This window comes from Odontesthes bonariensis, chromosome 20, assembly GCF_027942865.1.
Source record: "Odontesthes bonariensis isolate fOdoBon6 chromosome 20, fOdoBon6.hap1, whole genome shotgun sequence".
Classification (NCBI taxonomy): Eukaryota; Metazoa; Chordata; class Actinopteri; order Atheriniformes; family Atherinopsidae; genus Odontesthes; species Odontesthes bonariensis.
In genome coordinates, this window is record NC_134525.1 from 20,811,628 (window position 1) to 20,830,620 (window position 18,993).

Genomic DNA, 18,993 nt, shown 5'->3' on the forward strand with positions numbered 1-18,993 from the left:
AATTAAATAGCTAACACCTGTGCAATCCGAGCACTTTACGGTAAAATTTGCCTTGAAATGTAACACATACTATTAACTTCTTGTGTAAAATGAGTTCAGGCTCTCTATTATTTTGGAAAGAAAGACTTTGTTCTTTGTTATAAAAAAAATGTCTTTGATACATGAAGTGCTGCATTCGTAAATTATCTTGAGAAAATGACAGTATTTTTCATGTGACCAAACAGTAATTTATTTAACTATTATGGGCATTATGGTTAAGAATGAATTCATCTTTATTTGTTTCCTTTATATATCTTGAATGAGGTAGATTTGTCTACATTTATTGCTTTGCCCAAGTTATAGTTTAAGTTGGTTTTCAGTTATGATTTAACACTGCCGTGGTGAACATATTTTACAGAACCTGAAGTCAAAGGCAAGCAACAACTTGGTGAACACCTCTGCTGCCTTTCAAGACCACATCATACGGAGCCTGCTGCATCCAGATTTTTCACTGTCAGACCCTTTACTGAGATGCATCAGAACAACCCCCATAGATCCCAGGGCAAGAGAAAAAGTGAAGGGTCGGCAAAGACCAGATGGGCAAGAGGAGAGAGAATATGTAATTGACCCTGCGTCACCTCCCTTGACATTAGGTAGCACAAACAATTGAGCTTTTGTGTTGACTTTTTTATTCGACTAATAAGTGTATAACAAGTATCATTCTAAATTCTTCTAGCTCAGAAACTGGGTTTGGTGGCCTCCCCTGGAAAAAGGTTGACAGAGGATGAATGGACCCAGATCAAGGCGAGGTCTGAATTGCAGGAGGAATCGGCCCAGCCGTGCGCAATATGCAAGGAGGAGTTTCACCTTCAGCCTCAGGTATTCCCCCAACACAGTAGCTACTGTTATTTCTCTGTTAGGCAGTTTCTTTTTACACATTTTCATTGTTCTGTGTCTGTCCTCAAGGAAACCTGTGTTCCCGTACACACATTGACACGCACACAAAGCACCCCCACCCCTCCTTAGCCACCCTCTCCCCTGCAGTTCCTGTATGTTCTAATCTGTGTAGACAACTGTACAAATTTACCCATATTGCCTTGGAACTCAACTGTGATGTGATGATGTAGCAATCAGTGTGTTACTGTGAGGGTCATTCAGTCTTTTACACCTTTCCGATCCCCTTTTAAGATGCCAATCTCCTCAAGAATGTGGGACTAGAATGGGCGGCCTCACAAAGCACAGTTGCCATAGATGCATGAGTAAATATTAGTTTGACTCAGGGGTGAAAAAAGTTAATTAGAGCCTGCTAACAAGGGAAAGTGACAAGAGGGAATCTTTGTTGATTTCGCCTTTTTCTGCAAGCCTTCATATTGTGACAGTGTCATTGTGTTATAATCTTGTATCACATTAATATCACGGTTAAAAGTGCTTACAGCAGCAGTTGTTGTGAATCAGTTGTTTGGACTGAAATGTTCGCTTTACTGTCTAGACTTTAATACCAACCAGAATTTATTTGAAATAGGCTAGGATTGAAATAGAAAAGGTTGCTTTTGTTCATGTTCTATTTCATTTCTATATTGTATGTCTGATCTGACCGGCACCCTGTTGCCTTAAAGCATGGAGAGATGTGAAATCTCTCTGTATTTTAATGGTTTGTCGAGGTCCTGGAAATTGTACACTGCAGGGGGCCCTTTCAGCGGTGATGGAGTGTGTTGGTCAGGCCCAAAACAATGGGAAATCAATATGCCTCCCCCTTGTCCTCAGAGGTCTGAGTAAACTGGTTTGTGTGCCAAGCCCCATAGCTTTGGTTCTCCTTTTAGACGATAAGAGCCCCTCTCACAGGTAGAAGGAGGCAATAGTCCAGGTCCCAGTTGGCCCACTGGGGGTCATGCTGACTCCTTCTATCCTTTAGGCAAATAGAACTGAAAGGCAGATCCAGACATTCACATATGTCCATGAATACACACAGATTTAGCCTTAAATCTCACATCTGCACACTTTGTGTGCACCGACTGTGAACTGTATTTAAACTTTTCAGAACAAAAGCATAAAATCCCATACACGTTGAGGATGTCTCGCTTTTTGCATGTGTCGGTCATGGAAGGAGGTTTGGTGAAATCTAAAGTGCAAGATTAATTTAGATGCTGCCTCTTGATTTACTACACATTGACTCACTGTCCTTTTAGGTGTTGCTGTCTTGCTCTCATGTTTTCCACAGAGCATGTCTGCAGGCCTTTGAGCGGTTTTCTGGGAGGAAGAGCTGCCCAATGTGCAGAAGGGAGCTGTATGAAACACGTGTGATCTATGATGGATCTCGGCTTTTCAGACATAAGTGTGCTATTAGGTAAACACAAACGGCGAGAAATATGTTTTCGTGAATTGATAAATTAGACATTCACAGTGATACAAACTACCATAAGAACTGTTCATTAAATAAAAGACAATGTATATTGCGTTTTATTACAAGAAACTCTCTGTGGTTTTGCTTTATTGATTAAAAGTATTATCATCTGCACATAGAATTTACAAGCATGTATTACAGAAAATCGATACGTGTATAAGGTAAACTTTTAAACAAAAAACAGAATGCAATTATTTGAAAATCTCACAAACCATCATTTTATTAGAAAATAGAGCATAGAAAACCTCAAATGTTGAAAGTGAAAGATTTATTTTAATTAAAGATACAAGCTCAAAAAAGCTGGAATAAGGGCAACCAAAGGCTGGAAAAGTAAGTGATACAGAAAAAAACAGGTAGAGGAACAAATTGCAATTTTAGTTAATAATTAGGTTAATTGACAACAGGCCATTAACTTGAAAAAGAGCACCTTAGAGAGGCAGAATCTCTCTTAAGTAAAGATGAGCAGAGGTTTGGCCATTTGCAAATAACTGTCTATAAAATGTGGAACAATTTCAGAATAATTGAAACTTTGAATATGTCATCATATACAGTACAAAATTTTATCAAAAGTTTCTGAGAAGACATCTCTGTGCAATTGAAAATTTAAAAAATTAATATTGGCTGCACGTGTTCTTCAGGCTTTAGCGTGGACAGCATTGAAAATAGGCATGATTCCGTCATGGAAACCCCTGCATTGGCTCAGGAACACTTCCAGAAATCTTTGTATGTCAACACAGTTCACTGGGCCATCCACAGATGCAGGTTAAAACTCTATCATGCAAAGAAGAAGCAATAAGTGAACATGTTCCAGAAACACTGAAATCTTCTTTGGGCAAAAGCTCATTTTAAATGGACTGAGACTAAGTGGAAAACTGCTCTGTCGTCAGAAAAAAACATTTTTTTAAATACAATCTAAATTTGGTTTTGGAAATCATGGATGCCGTGTCCTTTGGGAGAGATCCTCCGCCTTGTTATGCATCTCTGCTGGCGTGAGAGTTCATTAGTGTCTTTGGAACCGGGAACTGGCAATTCGCACATATGGAAGCTCCATCAGTGCTGATACAGGTTTTAGAGCAACATGTGCTTCCATACAGACTTTGTCTTTTTCAGAGAAAACCATGTATATTTAAGCCAGACAATGCTAAACCACATATTGCATCTATTACAGCAGCATTGGTTTGTTGTAGAGTTGTAGAGTCTGGTAGCTGGACTGGCTTGCTTGCAGTCCAGACCCTTTACCAATGGGGAAAAAATGGCGCATAATAAAAGACAAAATACGACAAAGAAAACAAAGAACTGTTTCACAGCTAAAATCCCATATCGGATAAGAATGGGACAACATTCTTCTCCCAAAGATCCAGCAACTGGTCTCTTAATTTTCCAGATGTTTGAAGAAGACGGGATGCTACACAGTGGGGAAACATGGCCCTGTTCCAACTATTTTGTTGCTGCCATCAACTTCAATAGATTTTACACAATTTTATCCCAACTTTATTGGAATTAGGTTTGTGTGAAAGGAATTTTTATTTTACATCTATGCTAATTTCTTGCAGCAGTACATTTTACAAGTTAGAATATAACAACTAACCACTGGAAATGTGGTTTGTAGAACATCTGAAATCTGATGTTGAACAAAACAGCATCATTATTGGATATAAAAAAGAGAATCCCAAAGTGTCTCAGATGAAAAAGATGATATGGATCACCAGTCTGAATTTAGCTGTTTTTAGCAAAATGTTCTTGTTTTTGATGTTGTTGTTTTTTTGCTTTTTTAAATTTCTTTTTCTTTTTGTGTGTGTCACAAGGATTCAGGCCTACTGGCGTGGCTATGTTGCTCGTAAATGGTACACAAATGTCAAGAAAACCAAGTCCCCAAAAGACAATAAGCTGAGACGCAAGTTCTTTGAGGAAAAGGTGAGTTTGGTATTAAACTCTGACGTGATCACACCAGGCATTTGTGGATCGTGTCATAAACATTTATAAAAATCCCACCACAGGGTGCTTGTATTCCTCAAGTCTCCTTTAATTTCCCCACATTTAACTCTGATACTCTTCAAGGGTTTAGTTGGTCAAATAATATTCAAGATCAACACCACATCTTGAGGGTTTAGACATGGGTTTCAGGGACTCACTGACCCTAGTGCTAACATTCACACAGACCCTCACCTGCTCTCATCGTTAAAGCACCTTTGATGCTTTGTGAATCGTACACTGTTTGTTCACATTAGTGGACAAAGTTTTGTGTTTTAGTTTAAACAGTCTGGAGATTCCGGTCAACACAACAGGACCATGTCTGCTGTGCATGTCTGGGTCTGATTTTTCTTCATCCATCTAAGAGTGTCTGGTGTGCATAGTCCTCGTACACAGGATGAAAGGGGGTGAAGAGGTGAAGAAGTTGGCTGAAGTGTTTGGATAGTTAATGCATGTTGTCATTTCAGGACTTGTTCTCTCCTACAGGTGTTCATCTTGCAATGAATTATTTACATACATATCACCATTTGTCTTATAAGTAGCCAGTGCATAGGGCTGTTTGACTTGAGCCGCAGTGTTTATACGGTGGCTCAGAGGAAAAGGGAACATTGCCATCTAGTGAACCTCCCCCAGCTGAGGCCTTTAATGACCAAAGACTGCACTGGTCAACGATCCTCTTGACCAAACACCTGCTTTATCATAGATGGAGATTAATTTCTTTAAAAAATTCACCCTTTTACCCTGCGTCATAAATGATATAGCTCTAACACATGTATGTCCAATGTCATGTGAAGAGCAGAGGCTAGTTAATTCTGTGTGAAGTGTTGCAATCATGCAGAGTGCTCGTTTGCTTCAGAGGGGCTGATTAAGCAAATTGACATATGCATGAGGGCCAGACTTACAATACGTAGCAAGGGTCAGAGTGTCCTACCCTTCCCCCTGTAAGTCTCCAATATCTTGCTCATAAACCGTTCCTTCACCTGTCACATAAACAAAGACACAGCATTTACTGGGCCAATTAACTTTGATCTAACGCGTTAAGCCATGTCCAGGTTCCCATTCTCTGGAGGGAGTCATAGGCTGTGTCAGCCGCTTTACATTCAAGTTGTGTGATTCAGTGGTTGTGGGTGGTCATGAGATTGTCTCATATCTTTTGTCACAGCGAGGATGATCTTCAAGAGCTGCGCTACACAGCGCTGACAGGTCTGATTGACGTGATTTTCAAGGGGAAGACTTATTTGCTTAGCTGACTGTAATGCAAACAGGCGTGTTAGTGCTATGCTGGAACCTGTATGAGACAGAGAAACCTATTCTTTCAGTGTTCCCCATGATAGTAGACTGCTATAAAGCATCTTTGTAACATAAAGCCACAGGTGTTCCCTGGGAAAAAAAAAACATACAGATCTTAGGTCAGTTTCAGAATTCTTATCAGGTTATCCTGATGCCCAGCTTTCAATTTTTGCTCTGTTTCTGAGGTCCGACCCTGAGTCAACACATTAAGGGAGACGGTACCGACATCTAGATGGATTGCCATGAGATAACGCCTCTGCATCCACCTCCCACCCCCACCTCTCTGCGTCTTCTCTCATCCACATCTACTGTGGAACAAGGCAAAGTTCACCTGAGGCTGTACTGTTTGCCCTGACTGTCGAAAAGTCAGCCAGGCACATAAAACCCTCCATCTGAATAGTTAACAGTTGTTTAATTAGTGATAAAAGCCTGGCTGTAAAGCAATTCTGATGTCTCTGTGACTGGCTAAGGGAGAGGGTTTGTTTTGTGTGTGTGTGTCAGAGAAAACATGTACACGTGTGCAAGCAAGAGCTGAGGCTACTCATTGTTACTCATAGTAGTGCAGACAATTAATTACTTTGGAATATAAGGAGGATATGTAATAGACATTTGCTGCTATACATATATAATAGTCTGTAATGAACAAATCATTTCAGAAGTTCTAGCCACATCTCATGGTTTGAAGTTATAAATGATACGATTTGTTTAGTGGGTGCTTTTTTATATAAAGTTTGACTTTTTGAAAATATAATAGATCATAAAAAAATAGATCGTAAAAAGTATACATTTTGGCTTTACTTTGGTGTGGTGGTTAGCACTGCTGCACCGGTTCTAACCCTGGCATGTTTGGGTTTTTTCTTCCCGTGCATGTGTTGGTTCTCTCTGGACACTCCGGCTTCCTCCCACCATCCAAAAACATGCTTGTCAGGTTAAAGGGTGGTTCTTAATTGGCTGTTGGAAGTGTGAACATACATGGTTGTTCTTCTTGTTTGTCTCTAATGGACTGGCGACCTTTCCAGGGTGTACCAAACCTCGCCCAATGACAGCTGGAATAGGCTCCAGCGCCCCTCAAATGATCATCTCTCAGGGAAACATTGTGATGGGGAAATACGGAATCTTATTTAGTGCTATAAAAGTAGTTAAATCGAAACACACTAGGTCTAAAGTGCTCTAATCAGTCCATAAAATAACCTCCATGTGAAATTTAAACTCACACTAGGTTACTAAAATGCCCATATTCCCAAAGGAACTGGCTTCAGAGGCAGCAACAAAAAAGAAAAGCCTTCATGGGATCTATGTCATGTCAAGGTGAGAAACACCGGAGCACTGCCCAGGTGTGGGCCTGGTTACATTCCTGCTCCAGAAATAAGTCTGTAAATCAAAGTCATCTCAGGAGCAGTTATCTTGGAGAATGGTTTGTGTAAGAAAGAAGAGAGAACATGTTTATGTGACTGTTTAAAGCAGCAAGGGTGTCAGTGGTGTGTTTGTTTCCATGTTTCCCAGCACCATCTTTTTTTTTTTTTTTTACTGGTTTCCATTAATTCTCCATGTTAGTGGGAGATGTGACTGTATTGATCTGGCTCTTAAACAACTGCACCCTGTCAGCATGCCTCAGCCATTACAATACACACACAATTAATCTTTGCTGAAAACACGAATCTATTGTGTTACTGAATGAAACATTCACATCCTTTGTGCCACTAAAATGGTTTTTCTAATTAGTTGCAGGAGTTGAATGACAGCTTTGTCCGATACTGTCACACCGACACGGAGGCTTTTCTGAGTGATATCGACCGCTCACTGTCATCAAGCAGACGAGTGTTCCAGCAGCTGGAAAGAAAGAGCGTCTCTGAACCTCGGGAGAATGACTGGGACCAAATAAAGAGCCAGGTCTGAAACGAGACACAGGGCCTCATAAAAACATCTAATCCTAGTCTGATTCTTCCTCCAGCCTCTCCTTCCTCTTGACATGTTAATGCTTGCAATGGGACAACAGCATCACAGCTGCTATATAGAAGGCACATATCTCTCCAGTCGTGATCATTCACTTAACTGAGTGAATGTGAATGATACGTGAGGCTAATAATCCTTTGTTTACTAAAAAACATGACTAAGTCTGATAATGCACGACATGCTTTTCAGCTACTGAGAAGCTGAAAAGACATTAAGATTTGCTGTTCCATACAGCTCCATTGTTGGCTTTCTTTGCAGACAGTGCCGTTTTCCATCAAGGGGGTTGGGTGTGTGCAAAGAAGATGTCTTTTTTTTTTCTATATCTGGTGTGAAAAGGTTGAGCACAAGACAGGAGTGGCTCAGCCTTGACATGAAGTATCAAATGGTGAATGTGCTTTCAGCACATACCTTGCACCTTTTTTCAAGGGTGCAAACTCTATAAAGTGGAGTGCAGCTCATTATGAAACATTTAACAGCAGGGCACTAAATAGAGGAAGCTGCCGTTAGTTAATCTTTAGTGGAGTGCACGTGCCGCTTTATTTCTGTAAGGATCACTGATAAACATATTAACACCTTGTGTCAAATCGAGCCTGTCGGGTAGCGCTGACAGGTAGTTTCAGGCTTCTTTATAAATAAATAGCCCTCACTTTGTGGGAAATCAGTATTATTACCTCCTAATCATCAGGGCTGTTAAAGTCATGCATACATTTTCTGATTATGCTCATTTTCCTCAACAAACTAATATACTCACAAACTTGTAGAACTGGATCTAAAAAGAACTAATACTGTTTTCTTTAAACTTGAACAGGTCGTCCAGAGAGGCGTCTGGGACTGCCCCATCTGTCTGACTGCACTGTGCCCCCCAACGGAGTCTGCTAGATTGCACCATCAACAAGTTAGACACACTGTACTTCTGTCCTGTTCCCACCTTTTCCACCAGCCCTGCTTAGAAGCCTTTGAAGCCTTCACAACAGATAGCAGACCTACATGTCCATTATGCAGATCTGCATACCACAAAAAGATAATCGAACCAGGCAGAGGGGGGATTTTGAATCAGCACATTTAATTATATGTGTCAGCTAAAGTACAATTAACTTTGTGATGTCATTGATTGGATATTTGCACATTTTGGAAAAATATGATTTACGTTCTTGCAGAATAAGATGACATGCTCATTATGTCTAAGGATTAAAAGGCAAGCTAAAGGTTAGCATAAAGATGGTAAACAGCTTGCCCAGCTCCTTTTCATGATGTAGTGAATCAAACTTCCCACCACGACACACTATTTCTTGTATTTGATCCTAATATAAAAATAAATAAATGTGCCATAGTTCACCGCCACGTGAGTTTCTGGCAATTATCAGCTGTACCTGAACAACCTTTTATATAGTTTTGGCTCTACTATATAGCTGTATAACGGTGCCATTTACAACCTAACTGTCTCCAGCTCCAATATTAAGAGCATAAGCATGAAGATGGTTCCATTTTTCTTATCCATATCCGTATGCCCTTATTTGATAGTAGTAGAATAGAAAATAGATAGGAAATTTGGGAGGAAAAGTGGAGATTTGACATGCAAAAAAAAAAGGTTTATGCTGAGGGTCTGTGATGTACACATTATCACACCTGGAAGCCCCCTTAAAAAGCCATTCGTGAATAAGCCTTTCTAAACATACATACTGAAATCTTGTTGGCCAACACTAATGCTCTCAATGTCACAAATAGTAAATATGTTGAAGCATTTTCTTTTATTTGCAAACACACAAACATCAAAAATAATTAAACACTTTACAAACTGAGAAATTGTAAAAAAATACATTCACAAAACATGTACCAAAAGTTCCATGCAAGCATCGACTGACATATGGACAGAAATAAAAGCTGCTTCACTTACAGTACAGACAATCTCCAAAATGCCCCTCCTCCCACCCCCAACACAGAACACAGAGATGCAGAGATGTGCTGTAAAGGCAACTAGAGAAAGCCTGCTCAAATTGAAAATGACCCTGTCAGTTCTCACCTAAGAAGCAACTGCTAGGACACTTCCCTGCTAAGTATCACATATCCAGTTTTTGTAGCCGAGTGGATTTAAGCACAGCTATCGTGTGGATCAAGCCAGTTAAACTAGTTCATCCAGACTAAGAAATAAAATTCTCCTGGATTTCATGAGCTCATCAAGCTATTTTTCATCAATCCTTTTTTTTTATTTTTATTACTACCATATCACCACAAGTTGATTTATTTTTCACAGCATCCACAGATCAGTGTGGTCCAAATCCAAACATCCATAGAATAGCTGTAGCCAAAAAAGTAATGAAATGACACAACTGCACACTGTATAAACCTGCTCCACTGAAATGGCATCCTTACTCTGCTCTGTTGAAATATATATCCAGTCTATGTACCGCCAAACTGCTTGCAGTTTTAATGCGAGACACTCTCTGCTCCAAGAAACAAAGTATTCCAATGAATATATGAATTCAGTTATCCTTCATCATCTTCGGTCTCTTAAGGTGCCATGAAAGAAAATAAATTAAAAAAACATCTATAAACACCATAAAAGTAACACAGGATCACTCCAGTCTATCCTATAATGTGCTCAAGTTTATTTTTGGGGTAGAGAATTGGTCTAGTGAAAATGGAGCCACTGTGATAACATTCGTGGTGAAAGGAAATGTGACATCCAAGCTGGCTCGAGACAAAAGCCTTAGTGGCAAACAGAGGATCACAATGTAAATGTGCATAAAACTCCACAGAACAACAATCACCCTTAACTTTACGCCTGTGACATGCTTATCATATAAGGCATTCACGGTGGTTCTGGAGACAAGGATCATCACAGTTTAGAAGATTATGCAGCAATGCAGTGACATTTAAAGGGGGCGCCTGAGTCACCGTGTCTTTCTCCTGGCTACAAGGCTGGATGTCCTTGACTTATGTGTTGTGTGTGTTCAAATTGTGACGTATTTGCATCAGATTTAGGGGTATATTACTGGGAGAAAAAAAAATTCCACAAAATGCTTATTGAGTCAGACCCTCAGTGGGCTCAGTGACAGCTCAATATATTTACATCCACAAAAGAAGAAGAATGGGGAAAAAAAAAAGAAAAAAAAAAGGTATGAAACAGTATAATATGTACATGTAAATACAACATTTACAAATGGGCAAATTTTCGGTGCCCAGAATATTTTTGGGGGGATTAGCAAAAGTGTGATGACATTTTCTTAACATGTCCATATCAAATATTTGGAAATACAACCTCAGATTTGTGTGAAATGCACTACAGCATTCTACCCAGTGAGAATGAGGTGGATAAAACTCCCGATATCAGTTCCACTTAACAGAGTAGCTCAAGTCAAATCTAGAGCACCTCAAAAAAAGAACGACAGAAAAAAAAAAACTTTACCCTTTATCTTACAAACTAATGACATCATCAATAAAGTTAAAGCGCACTTGCATAAAGCCAGATAAAAAAGACAAATGAAAGCGGGAGGGCTAAAATTCGAGGCCTGTCATTTAGAATGACAGTCCCAATGCATAAGAGCTGAACTGCACTGATGCCGTGCAGTTTAATGTACTGGCTGCGATGAGTGTAAATAAAAGACTAATTTACATACTGTTATTTTCACATTTTGAGCAAAAATGACAAAGTGACACCTTTTCATGCCCGTATCAGTTCTCGTTATGATTAAAAACCAACTGTAAACCATTAATTGTGAGTTATTCTTGCACAGATAAAAACTGACTTTGAAATAAATTGCGATGGTGTGTTTTAAGTTTTCGGATTACAGAGGCTGATTTAAGACTTTGACACAGGCAAACCAAGCAGAGGACACATTGTTTCATCTGCTTTTGTCCTGTACAGCAGTGTAAAGGTTGTAGACGGACACCAGGTGACAATGCCAGGGGGAAGAATGCCCCTGAAGCAAGAGATGGGTGGTTTGAAGTCACAGTCATGGTTGAGGTTAGCATCAAGGTCACTGCAGTGATGCCACTCCATTTCACTCCTCCGTCTCTGCTCTGGCTCTGTTCCAGCTTCCATCCCAGATGCAGAGGATGGAATGTCACGAAGCTAAATTGCTCTCAGCCTCCATTTGCAACAACAGTCAGACACTGCCTGGGTTTATTAAGTTCCTTCCAATCCTTTTCACCTTTCAGCAGTCAGTATTGCCGAAAATCTCCCTTTGGCTCTGCTAACGTGTGTCTCTGTGTGTGTGTTGATCTATCGTCCTTTTCACAGAGTTTTCTGATGCCCGTTGGCCGAGAGCTTCCCAGATTCAGGGTCTGTGGGGCTGTTTGACAGTTGCAATTTATCCAGACCTGGGCAGTGCGAGATAAGGCAAAAAAAAATCTCATTAAGAAGCCTCAGCCTTTCACTTAGACAGAGGTATTGATGTCCTCTTCTTCCCTCAGTGCCTCTGTCTGACATTTTCTAACCCTATACCACCCTGTGTATCAAGCATCCAGGGCCTGTCACCACAAGCCTTTGAGACCAGCCCCATCCTCTGTCACATGTCAGTTCCACAGCACATTGGATCTTACAGCAATTTCTTCCATTTTGTCACTCCAGGCCACACTATCTGAGATAAATGAAGACTTCTTCTATCTAAAGCCGCAGAGTAGCTTGGAGTTGTCGATGTTTCAGACCAAACCTTCATATAAACTAAATTAGGATGAAATTGAGTAGTCAGAGGTTATTACTAGATAGAATGCTTTCTAACAGTGCCATCTATTTGTCTGACATTGGGGAGTACTCTACAATCAGTAGTGTATTGAAAAGTGTTGGTTAGAAGCAGAAACTGTGAATAACATGAAGAGGAATTTACCTAAGGCCTTAAGGAGCTCTTCCCGTACTGCTGAGGTGAACTTTCTCACAAGACAAAGAGTTGTCACAACCGCAAACAGAAAGTTGTACGACAGGACAATGTAGAAGTTTCCCAGCCAGTTAAATCTTCCAAAGTCTCCCAAAAGATCAAACCTGGTGATACCTGTAAAGGACAGAGGCACATCAAATCCCTGGGATGTAAAAATCAGGTTGACATTCATTAAAAATTGTGTAGTTTCTAATACAGAACTATGACAACCTGACCAGAGGAAGCTTAATTATTTTTACCATGATGTTAAAATAGCACAAAAAAGAATAAACAGAAGTTATCTGCCAATGCCAAGTTTGACAGGGCAAGTATTGTGTTCATAAGCGAAATTCTTTCTTCTCAGTGAAACAAAGGGGGCAACTGAAAAACACAGGAATGCCTGTTGCGCCTGCAGTCAAGGCACTTTCAATGCATCTTTCTCTAACAGTCCGTCTCTTTCAACAAGTAAAAAAACTCAATCTGAAAGAAGGGCTTACATAGAAAAACAATTTTGTGCGCGTTACAGGTTATAATCTCACTATGAAAAAGTTAAAAAACTATTCTTAAACTACCCAACCATTAAAAACTGATTATAGCTGCTGTGAATCCACTATGTCAACTTGGTTTAAAAAAAAAAAAAGAAAAGGTGTCACAATGAAGAAAGCCACTTTTAAGCCTTTCCCACACTGAGTCCTCCATTCAGCTAATGACATTAATTCAAATAGTAAACAAGCACGATTGGATTTGTCCGTTTCTATGGAGCTTAGAAAGCAGAAGATTTTCAAGAAGATTTTAACTTTAAAAAAAAAATGACAGGAAACCTGCACTTGATTGTTCCAATGTCTTTATTGTGGTATCTATGATCTTATTACTGTACCTATACTCTTTGAGCCTTAATATCTAATATGTTTGACACTACTGACAGAGGACCAAGCTTCAACTTTTCATCACGACAGTCTTGGTTGCTGATCAGATGCTGCTTTGAAACCACCAACACATGCTTATTCATGCAGGTCTGTTATTCCACCTTTTCATGAATTCTAGGTTGGCTTAAGTCATACAAGTTAGAATCAAAGTATCTTTCATCCATCTATGTAGATATTTCAGGTTTCAGTAACACATGTACCATTTTTATGTAGTTTTTTTTATTAGGATTGATCAACAAAATGTCAGCCACCCTACTTTTGGACTACATAGCATAACAATTTCTTATCTAACCCTCCTTATCAGTATGCAGACGTCACATTCAGATGTGTCGGCCTGAAGGAGTCCCTAGTCTCTGGACACTATTTCTCCTGTAACATCTTCACAACCGTCAATTAGATTGAGCTATTGATTCAGTGTCTGGAGAGATGTATTTACAGCCGCAGTAAGCAGTTTGGCAAGTACCGCGGACCTTTAACAAAATTGCCTGTGAAGAGACAGGGAGAAAAATGATCGAGACCCCAGTCAATACAGCTAGCCACTGCGGTCTGGCCAAATTTGTTTCTAATGCTAAAGGTTTCTTTGTTAAGTAATTTGAGGAAATATAAATGCAAGTTAAAAAAATAAATAAATAAACTAATTTAGCCTTTAAAATTGTTACAAGCATATTCCTAGTAGATAGTTACAGACAAGCATACAGCTGGTCGTACACCCACAAATGTTTTTCAAAGTAAAATGTGTGTCTGTGTCAGTATTTTAGTTTAGTTGGAAGTAGTAACTTAAGAAATAAGAGCTGACTTTTGTGTGTTGGCATATTTACTTTTGTTCTAAATTGCTCAAACTAAAATAAAGTCAGCCTTAACTGGTGACACATTAAACAGGTTCTCAATCTGAACATCAAACTTAAAGATCTATGTTAAAGCTATGGATAAAGCTCTGCCGCTACACAGGCTTTCTGCTGGGAGTCTCCAAACATCATAACATACATTATAATATACAGTCTGCTGTGGCACAAGATTTGTCACTTCACAATTAAACTGTCATATACCCAGCAGAGCTTTTTGTTGTGGCATAGTTCATTACTCTGTAACACGGTACGTTTCCTTCACTGCCACGCACACAAAAAAACCAACTCGCATAAACACACGTATCCCTTTCTTGTCTTTTAAAATCTCACTTTGTCAGAATCAACTCTTTTTTTCTTTTCTTTTAAATCTTTTCCGGGAGGCCTCTTTTCTTCATCTCTGTTCTACGCATCTATTCCTTTCATTTATTCAGTGTCACAAAGCAGAACCTGTTGATTTTTTTTTTGTAAAGCTCCCAGTGACTCACTGTATGCTTGCCCACTCCGTTGGTCTCACACACACACATACTTGCATACTCACAGTGTAGTGCTGTTTAAACAGCTGGGCTCTGCACTCTGCATGTTTATTAGTGTCATTGTCCTGTCATTTTTACCGTTTCTGCCTGCACTCCTTTCTTATGTCACTATGGGAAACTATAGGAGAATTCAACTCAAATGTCCTGCTGTTGATGGTACTAAAAGTGGCTGTGGGGGAGGGGTGTTTATCCTGACTTACTGTTTGTAGGGAGTTCCGTATGATATGTCTGAAAATTCAGTCAACCTACATCACAATCCACATTCATACATACATACATACATACAAAAGACTGGAAACAAAATCCACATACCAGCACAAGTAAAGCTCAATGAACATGTTATATCATGTTTCAAAAATTTGCAGGGGACTATGTATAGGGCTTTTCTTTTTTCTTCTTCTTTTTTTGGCTAAGAAAGTTGACTTTAGTACAAACATGAGTTATAAGGTGTCTGTGTTGTTCAGGGCTTGCCTGAAAAATGTATTTTTTTTCTCAGCATAACATCTTATTTCTGCTAAAATGAAAATAATGATCTTAAGATTTCCTGGCATTTATTTTTCTTTTTTTTTTTTTACCCAAAGCAAGTGACTGTTTTGCACGATTTCCAGTCTTTATGGTGAGAAGCTAATTAGCCGGCCTGTTATTTAGAGGACAGACTTAATCTTTAAATCTTTCCACCCAACTACTCCCCTAAACTGTTAAACCATTGCATTATCATTCAATGTATACAAAGTTTATGAAAGCATGTCCCTGCTGTCTAATACAGACAGGCAGAAACTACTCACCTAGAGTCCTGGACATCACTGGCAGAGCTGAACTCAGGACCAAGATGGACACACAGCAACCAATTATCTAAAATTAAGACCAAATGGTCGAATTACAGATTGCAGATCTTTTAAGTGCATCATGTACAGTATTCACTTGGAAAAAAACATAACAAGTGCAAGAAAAAAGCCCCAACAGTTTGAGCAGCAATGTACCCACACACATGCACAACACTTGATGTTAAATTGGTCCCGCATATTATACAATTAGTACCTCTGAAGTTGCTCATTACAAGGTTCCCTCTATTGTTCTTTCAAGTCCTTTCACTGAAACGTCGTGGCTAGTTAACAAGCCGCACCACTCCCAAACTCATTACCAATTGAATAGGTGCCACTATGGACTGAACAGAGCACACATCCTCCACCCCCCAAAAACTCTGTTCTCCCTCTGATGTACAAGAAAGGAGCTTGCACTTTGCCAATGTTTACGCAACCCACAAACAAATATTGGACAGATCAACTAAAGCCATTGAGGGGCCCTGAAGAAAACATTAGTGAGCTGTAGGAGTTCTGAGAAAAAGGAAAGCAGCAATGGGGGGGAAGAAAAAAAAAAAAAAAAAAAAAAAAGGAAACGGATGAAACACGGGGGGTGGGGGGCAAACACATCAGCACCTTTGGAGCAATGTCAGCACCCTTGTGCCCCTTCAGCACACTCCCTGTCCTTACACCCATCTTTACCGTTGTCATTGTTGTGTCATCCTTCCTGGGAGTGAGTCCCTCAAACAAGCGCAGGCTGTAGAAACCAACGACGGAAGACACCATCAAGTAGCTGTTCAGCAAATCAGTCAAGGACCAAAAAAGCTTTGCTTCTGGTACCAAAGAAGCTTCAACGAGTCATCGTTTTGATGTGTCCAAAGGCAGAACCTTTTCAGCTACGATAAAAGGTGACGAAACGTACCGTTTTCTGGAAGGTGTCCAGCTTAACTATGTCTTGGGTAAACAAAGCTGCCTTGACAATGTTGCTCTTGTCCATGGAGCATGATACTCTGGCCAGAGACAAAGGGGAGGTCACTTAAAAGGATACAACATAAGGACGATCTCCAACACCGCCTGAGCAACGCCAAACGTGGACAAAGAGGTATTCCCAATGCCTCGGTCCTGGATGAGAAAAAATGTTTCATTCAGCAACATGGCGCCCCAGTTTGGTATTAACATGATACAAATGAAAAGAAATGCATAAATAAATTAGAAAATTACAAAAGTATGTGATGCGTGCAGTTTACACGTTCGCTTTACAGAAATCCTGCAAAGCAAGTACACGTTGCACAAAAAAAAATTTCCCCACTTGAGAAGGACAGAATCAAACTGGCTAAGTAATGAATGGAAGAAGATGAAAGAGGCTCTTTGCAAATCACTGTCGATCATACATTATGTGAACAGGTGTTCAAACAAAAACGGCACATTGCTTACGGTAAGACGAGTGTACAGGTTGAAGGCATGCCAAAAACATAAAAACAACAAAACAAATACTTAAGCAAATACACTAGACGTACCCCCCTCAACCCCCAACTCTGAGGTCTTTTGAAACTAGAGCATGAAAAAGACATACATCTCCAGATACTGCACATTCCAAGCATCTGTTTTGTCAAATGATAAATATTGGCTTTTGTTGGATTTGGCACCAGGACTAATCCTCTTAAGAATCAGTGAACTCTGTGGAGCACCAACGGTACTTTATGGACCCATCTTGTTTAAAAACTCCTTACAAGTATACAGAGTTCCCATCTTTCTGGTTATCATTTTTCAGATATGTACATTACAATAGCAAACGTAACTCCGTATTTTTCACTGTACTGCAGAGTTTACTACAATATTCTATAGTCATTTATTATTTTGTGTACATGTGGTTTTATATAGAAATGCAATGCAAGTCAAAAGCACACTGCCATACCAGTACATCAACATACAAGACTATTAGCATTCTTGCAATATTCGTAATCAGAAAGTGGTCTATTACAATTTAAAATGTGTTTTTAATTTTCCCTTTTAAATTCATCTTTGTTGTTGTAGTCTATTCCATTGAGTTTCCTTAGCCTGATCCGTTTTCTAAAAGAGCCTGCAGAAAAAAGGAAAGCTTGGCAGGTTGTTTCATGCCTTGTAGTGCAACTGTCATCATTGGAAGCTTACTGCAGAGCCATGGTGCAGTGCTCTTTCTCTCTTACACAGAGAATTAGCAGACACCAGCTGATGTAATTTATTAATGCAGGGAGGGTGGGCATGCATTAAGATTGTGTGTGCACTCAATATATGTGTATGTATGAGCTAGCTTTCACTGTGCAGGACTCCTTTCAACTCCTCTTTTCATTCAAGTAGCAGAAAAGGTGATGGAGTTCATGTTTCGTGTTTCCCTTACAAAAAAAAAAAAAAAAAATTGTTTTAATAAAACAAAGTATGTACACACATCTACCACTTCGGGCCCTGTTCAGACCTGGTACTGATATGTGTCATCCAATTGCAAGTGGACTGCACCGAGTACATCTTCTGACACTTTGCGTTACAATGTGTCCCCACATGCGTTTTGAGGGACCTCAGTTACTCATTCTAGATGCAAATTAACTCTTAGCCTATGTCACGTTTCATGAGTGCTGCGTTTGAAAAAGAGGAAGTGCTGTCTGTCTCTATTGGTGTCTGTGCAACCCGTCAAAACCAAAGACGTTAGAAATGTTACAAAAATATCCAAACAGCTTAAAACGGGTAAGTCTAAACCATGTTGTTATGTTTTTGTATGAATGTTATTTCTGTATAACTCCTTATAGTGCTTATGTAATTTTTGAAAGTCATTCATTCACATGGTTTGTTAAAGCTAGAATAGATGTGGCTGGACATTTGTACATCTTTACACAGAAAAGCCATAACATTATGACCTACAGCCTAAAATTGAGTAGATCCCGTGTTTTATCCCGAAAACAGCACTTGCCCAGTGAGGGCATGGACATAGAACATCTCAGTGTGTCCTGCAATGTCTGGTACTGAGATGTTAGAAATAGATCCTTTGGGCCCTGTGGGTTGTAGGGCGGGATCTGTGTGAATTGTGACTGCTTCCTACAGATTTCACGAGATTGGTATCCAAAGAGTTTGAAGGCTGGGTGAACACCTCGGACTTTGTTCTGCCGAGGGAGGGTGCTACTGTTGGGGAGTAGTGTTGCCATATGTGACTGGTCTGTAAAAATGTTTAGATAGGTGGCGAGTGTCAGGATGCAGTGTTTTTCCAGCAGAACATTGTGTTGTAACAAGACGAGAAGTGTGACTCTCTTTACTGGTCGAAAGTGACCTCAGCTACGCATATGTGAGCTGAAATCAGGAAAAACTTCTCAAATGCAATCAAGAGGTACAATGGAAGTTGTAATGAACACTTTTGTTTTCACTGTCAGAGAAGTGCCTTAGAGGATCTTTGGGTAAACATGTAACAACTTAAAGG

General features: G+C 39.7%; 2 protein-coding genes across 2 annotated transcripts in view; one reads left to right on the top strand and one right to left on the bottom strand.

Annotated features, from left to right (window-relative positions):
- Positions 1-391: 391 nt before the first annotated feature.
- rnf32 (ring finger protein 32) lies at positions 392-8,887 on the top strand (the record flags this gene model as incomplete). Its single annotated transcript, XM_075453101.1, has 6 exons — positions 392-632; positions 716-858; positions 2,166-2,323; positions 4,186-4,294; positions 7,364-7,531; positions 8,403-8,887. Coding segments are annotated over 6 exons (1,077 nt in total), but the record flags the coding sequence as incomplete, so codon positions are not given.
- A 346-nt stretch (positions 8,888-9,233) lies between these two features.
- The window catches only part of lmbr1 (limb development membrane protein 1), a 32,762-nt gene continuing 23,002 nt past the window's right edge, over positions 9,234-18,993 (bottom strand). The window contains exons 13-17 of the mRNA XM_075452994.1: positions 16,600-16,673; positions 16,254-16,344; positions 15,537-15,603; positions 12,421-12,582; positions 9,234-11,914 (exon numbers count right to left, since the gene is read on the bottom strand). Coding sequence (XP_075309109.1) covers positions 11,829-11,914; positions 12,421-12,582; positions 15,537-15,603; positions 16,254-16,344; positions 16,600-16,673 — 480 coding nt within the window. The 3' untranslated portion in view covers positions 9,234-11,828. The remainder of the gene's footprint in view (positions 11,915-12,420; positions 12,583-15,536; positions 15,604-16,253; positions 16,345-16,599; positions 16,674-18,993) is intronic.